This window comes from Wyeomyia smithii, chromosome 2 (genome assembly GCF_029784165.1).
Source record: "Wyeomyia smithii strain HCP4-BCI-WySm-NY-G18 chromosome 2, ASM2978416v1, whole genome shotgun sequence".
Lineage (NCBI taxonomy): Eukaryota > Metazoa > Arthropoda > Insecta > Diptera > Culicidae > Wyeomyia > Wyeomyia smithii.
Window position 1 is genome coordinate 120,486,430 of NC_073695.1, and position 6,149 is coordinate 120,492,578.

The window sequence follows — 6,149 nt, forward strand, 5'->3', positions numbered from 1 at the left end:
GTAACATGTTTGTGATGTATTTACTACACTTAGGCTAACTAGACGGCACAGCAACGTTTTTTGACTATTCTAATCGTCCAGTCTTTAAAAAAAGTGACCAGATTTTGGCACTCATTTTAAAACAATTCCTATTTGTGACACTCGTAGAAATGCAGTAGAACTTGCGGTCTATAAACAAAACGAGCATCATCATCCTTTTCCTTCCCAAGTAGTGCAGCCGACGTCGTTATTGGTCAGTGCAGCGGTCCAGAAACGAAATTTATAGGGAATTTCAGATATAGAGCTCGATAGCAAAGTTTTAGAGAAAAACTTTCTTCAACAAAGTTGTTACTTATGATAAAGCGCTTATTGAAAAATGATTAAAAATTGGGGTGACCCAAATTTTCGATTAAATCAAATATCTAACTTTTTTATGGATAGAAGTTGTTTTACGATGTTTTAGCTGCTTTAATTCTAAACAGTGAAAGCACACCGATTTCTTTTTTTCGTATTATTTCTTGAAACGAGAAAAATATACGTTGATTTGATCCAAAAAGATAAAAAATTCCAAAAAGTTTTTAGAATAAAATACAATGAATAAAGCTGTTTTTATTAGGATCACCCTATTTCGGAGCTGGTCACTCTGACGACTTAATGAAAAAATACGGCGGTTTGGTTATTTTCATCGAAAATCCATGTCTGCAATTTTGACCACAATTGAAGCCCTTTGGATGACCAACACTCTTGGGAGATAAACCGAAGTGCTTCACGCCAGAACCGTAACTAGATATATATAATAATCGATTATGAAAATATTTAAAAAAAATTATTATTAAATCTTAATCTTAATATTAATAAACATTATTAAATAAAATAAAATAAAATTATCCGTCATTTGTATTTTTGGTCAACACCAAACGGAACCAGCTCTCAAAACTGTCCTTTGTAGCTTGTAGTGGTTCATTGACCCAATTGTGAAAATTTGAGGCATCCGAAGAAATTGGTTGCTTTGTTGTATTCTTGGTCTTCTACAAAAATAACAACATGAAATAGTTATACTAATAATGTAATAAACAGTAAAATACCTTATTTGCTGGTAATTTCAAAAGCGTTGGAAACTGCCTAATTTACCCAGCAAAGTTATCTCCTGTATCTCCAGTAGCCAGTAGCTCCTGATCGATTATTTCTACAATATCAATAGATTTAAATATTATTATTTTCAAACACTATTAATTGAACTAATTACCTAGTACACAAATCGGCATCCAAGAGCAATGATAAATTAATAATCCTGTATCATGTTACCCAGTCAACTATCTGCGCCAATCAAATCTGCTTGCTGGTTGACGCTTTGCTGTTGCCGGGAAGACGATCCAAATATTCGGCAGATTTTTGTAGTACCTTGATGGTAGCGACTTATTCCTTTTTTCTATCACCATTCTCCCAGAACTAACGGCAAACCTCAATCAGTTTCTAGCGGCTTTTTTTTCACGCGAAACAACCAAAACATTCTCGGCGACGGCGATTTGTATCAACTGGAGGTTTTTGAGAATGGATTTTCACAAATGTTCTTTAGAATTTACTTACACTTCACAAATCAATAAAAACTATTCGGTTTAATTTTTTTTTCAAAAAACTAACACCAAACGGCAGAAAAACAAGAAAAAACTACCGGCGCCGGCGATTCGTACAGCGATTCGCAACTTTTGACTGACGTTTGCGAACGAGAGCAAAAAGAATACGGATACGCATTCGTACGTAAACAAGAATGGCACGTTCGTACGAAAGCAACGATGTTCGAAAGCTCGAATTGGTTAGAACGAATCGGATTCGTATGCGTTCGTATGGCATTCGTACGCCGCTGCTGCTTTCGTACGAAAGCGATACGGCCGTAAACAAGAATAAGGGTGTATATTCCCAAAAAATAGCCATATATATTCGACGTTTTGTAATCAGATAAAACAAACCAAACGACATGTTACATATGTCAGGTCTTGAACAAAACTACATTTTTCCGTTTTTTAATTTTTAACATTATATAAAAACAAAGGTAAGATACTGCCGCATGATTCTCAATACAACGACATATATCACATACGTGAAAAGGTAAAACTCTGTGTCGCAAATATTTTTTATATTTCATATGACATGACAATATTTCTCAAATGAATTCGGTGTGTAATGAATAGACCCAACAGCAATGACCTTGTTTTTTTAGCATATTCGAATGGTGTTGTTGCCGACGATAACGATGATACCTTCATCTTGCAATTCTTTTAATGCGTCTTCAAATTGTTCCTTCGTCACCAGCTGCAATAAAATCAATGACGTATGTATAGCACTGTTCGTCTATTTAAGAATGAACTACTCACCACTTGAGACGCTTCTTTAACTTCTCCAAAAAGTTTTTGATACGGTAATGTTGAAATTTTGCCCTTGGCTTTGAGATTTTCCTTAATGCTAGCAACTAACTCTGCGCGTTTTTTACGTGCGGCACTGGACAGACCTGTTGTTAAAATTCCAACGTCTATTTTACCAGATAGTGGATCGGTTGCAGATTGCTTCAATGCCTCTCGATGCAATCGCCAAGCTTCTTCGACATCAACTATTTCAACGGTTTCACTAAGTCTTACTTTAGCATGAGCTTCTGCGAGACGGATCAAACTTTCCAGTTGCCGCGGATAAGCCGAAATCTGACCCCGCCCTGCACCGACTTTACGCATATCAACATACGCCTGTATCAATCTCTGTTGAGCTTCTTCTGATAAAACTGGGTTAACATGTTCCTTTGCATAAGCCATGTAATCGCGAAGAACGCTCATATCCTAAGCAAACAAAAGAAAGAATAAACTATAAACTACAATACCAAATATAATTCAAATACGTACAAATAAACTATCTTCGTTGTCCTCGCGTGTCGCGTAATACAAAGAAACAAGATGAGCTGCAAGACGACGATCGAAAAGTTCGTCTTGTGGATCAAGAATTAAGAAAATTAAATCAAACCGAGACATTAATGTGTGAGGTAACTGAACATTATCTATAATTGTTTTGTTTTTATTCCATTGTGATTCCGAAGGATTGGCAGCGGCAAGAATGGAGGTACGTGCGTTCAATTGACAAATGATACCAGCTTTTGCGATACTGAGTGTTTGCTGTTCCATAACCTCGTGCAGTACGCTTCTAGTCGAATCATTCATTTTATCAAATTCGTCTATGCAGCATACTCCGTTATCAGCTAGAACTAAAGCACCACTGGAAAACCGCATGAGTATTAAAATTATATTTCAACACTAAATAAAACGCAGCACTACTTACGTTTGCAAAACAAGTTGCCTGGTTTCCGGATCTTTAGTTACATAGGCGGTCAAACCAACTGCAGAAGAACCCTTACCAGAAGTATACTGCGCCCGCGGAACCAAATGATAGACGTACTGTAGTAATTGGGATTTTGAAGTTCCCGGATCACCACAAAGTAAAATATGAATCTCCGCTCGGAAGTTTTGCCTACCGGATGTGGCTTGTTTCTTTTTAGATCCACCAAACAGTTGAAGTAAAATGCCTTTCTTGATGTCCGTATTTTCATATATGGATGGCGCAATAGTTCGAACCAGCCGGTCATAAATATCGGGTTTTTGAGACAATTTTTTCAAAAGTTCTACACGTTCAGGTGGAAACATGTGATCCTTTCCCTCTTCCTGCTCGTACAATCTTTTATCATCCACCTTTCGAAAATGAACCACGTCAATGTGCGTTTTGTACACTGATTTAACATTACGCTGACGAGGATTTTCTTGGATTGGCATAGCTTTGTAGATACCTGTTACTGTTATTCGATCTCCGGGCTGAACCTTGTCCACTAAATCATCGTGAGCCAAAAGCAGTACATTGTGTGGAGTCTGCCCAGCAGCCATATCATCTAGTAACAATAATAATACGGTTTGAAGGAGATTAACAACTTGTGATAACTAAACTTAAGAGTGTGCATCTGATGCTTTTTCAGAAGCAAACTCAAATAAATAGTACTTATTCCTACCTGGTGCTTCCTGAAGTTTAATCATCTGCCGGTCAGCAAACTGGGATCGATTGTGAATTAGTTGGAAACAGTGATTGGTGTTACAATGTGAACATAATGTAGGTTCCGAAATTCTACCTCGTTCCAATTCTACAACAGTAGTAAAGTCACAGACTATACATTTGAAAAAGGCTTCCCTCATTTCGGGCATAATGTTTGATGTCCGGATAACCATTCCGCTAATAGTAATCAATTGATCAATATCCTCTGGATTTAAAGCCCTCATACTTCTAGTTTTTTCCGCATTGAAAGGTCGCACTTGAATTTGATGCTCTAGAACAGCAGCCGGATAACGCTCAAAAAACATCTCATTAATAGCTATATCGAAAGTTGGAATAACATCTTGAGGGTAGCAAATCAATTGCCGATAAAGAATCTCATCGAAAGTTTTCAGATGGGCACAGTTCACATTCAAAAAGGGCTCCTCAAGGGTATGTATATCCTCCAACTTTTGCATATACAAAGGTTCATTTAAATTCATTCCTTCGGAAATTTCGTCCTGAGCTGCATCCGGATCGATGTATCGCATTATAAAATCCTTAAATTTTTTCAAGCATTCAGAAACAACAATGTTAGTTCCCCAAACAACTAATCTTGGTTGACTTGCTGCAGCCGAATCCGTTTCTGATGGTTGGCTACCCTCCGGAATAGGTTCTAGCTGATCAGATCCTACGTTAACTTGACGTATGCGCCGGTCAGTTCGAATATCTGGACGCTGTCTGGCAGGAGTACCGCGAATACCCGATCTAGGTGTACGAATCGAACTCGCCGAACTAGGTGTTCCATAGTTTAACGGAGAGCTGATATCAATCTCGCTCATACCAACTGTGCCAGTACCAGCAGCGGCAGCATACGGACTTGTTGGTGGTGCCATTACGCCCATTCCAGAACCTCCGACGGCTGGTGAAGTAGGGACTGTCACATTATCGGAATTTTCAACAATAGCTTCTTGTACTCGATTGCCCATTCGAAGAGGCGTTTCCGTTTCATTAATGCTGGTAGCTAAATGAAAACTGATTAATTTCACTTGCAGAATTAACATCGTTCAAGCTTACTCTGTTTCAGTGGTGTGTTTTGAGAGCCAGTCTCCTGGCGGGAAGTACGGCTACTTCTTGGTGGGCTGGACATTTTTCAAATACTGCTCCTTTTCACTCCGGTCAACTAAGTTAACTACAATGTTTTTTTAAATAATACTCACTTCTTAGCTTCAAAAAAAAAATTAGCCAACAAAATGATTCACTTGGCAAGAAACTGATCTCGAAGCAGAAAATAAAACTTAAGAATGAAAGCGCGCGTAACTTACTCTTAACGAGCTTAACGAAGATTCATCAAGAAAAAAAAATCAACATCGATCAAGAGAGAAACCTTGCACGCTTAGCTATTTTTAACTTAAACTGAGCAAGAAATAAAGAACTATTCGTATTCACAGACTAAACGTTAAAAAATGAGTAACATTGATTAGCGAAACTGAGTAACTTCCACTCACTTTTTTTATAAGAGTGGGTTGTAATCGATGATCGATGACCAACCTTTCAGTAGGCACTACAGAATTTTATTTAGATCTCTACGATTTTTCTTTGATTTTTAAATATAAAAATTACATTTTTTTAATTTTCCCGAGCTGGCATATGTTGCACAAAGAGAAATATGACGCTGGAAGTGCACATGACATTTCTGTTACAGGCCTGTGGAAATCATAACGCTGAAAATTGTTGAATCTCTAGAAACATTTCAAAAGGATTCTAGGTGGGAGATTATAGATCTCCACTATTAATCAATGAAGCTAAATCACCATGTTATGTGGTTCACTTTCCGTAATTATTACACGAGAAAAAATATCCCTTGTGCTAGCTAGTTTGGCTAGCTTTCACTACTCAGCGAGGCAGTGCATAGTAGATCACAAGCAATATTTTGTATCCTTGTGTAAATAGACCATTTTACGAACTGACAGGTGTCGCGGATCCTGCCGACATTGATGTTCCTTTTACTTGCGTTGAATCAGCGGTTCCGAGCTTTCTGTCAAAATTTCATTCATGAATTGAGTTCAGAAACGTCTCGTAAAATGGACATTGTAGTGATGAACTTTATCTTCGTC

The 6,149-nt window shown here is 37.7% G+C and overlaps 1 protein-coding gene and 1 long non-coding RNA gene across 2 annotated transcripts; both read right to left on the bottom strand.

Annotated features, from left to right (window-relative positions):
* Nucleotides 1-783: 783 nt before the first annotated feature.
* Nucleotides 784-1,880, bottom strand: LOC129725306 (uncharacterized). The gene is made up of 3 exons (XR_008728057.1): nt 1,226-1,880; nt 1,065-1,165; nt 784-1,007 (listed from the first exon to the last, which is right to left on the bottom strand). It is a non-coding gene; the product is annotated as an uncharacterized LOC129725306 (long non-coding RNA).
* A 99-nt stretch (nt 1,881-1,979) lies between these two features.
* On the bottom strand, nt 1,980-5,408 carry LOC129725300 (DNA replication licensing factor MCM4). The gene is made up of 6 exons (XM_055680922.1): nt 5,110-5,408; nt 4,016-5,056; nt 3,298-3,898; nt 2,868-3,234; nt 2,352-2,804; nt 1,980-2,289 (listed from the first exon to the last, which is right to left on the bottom strand). The coding sequence occupies exons 1-6, from the start codon at nt 5,180-5,182 to the stop codon at nt 2,194-2,196; spliced, it is 2,631 nt and encodes an 876-aa protein (XP_055536897.1). The 5' UTR covers nt 5,183-5,408; the 3' UTR covers nt 1,980-2,193.
* Between the last annotated feature and the right edge of the window lie 741 nt (nt 5,409-6,149).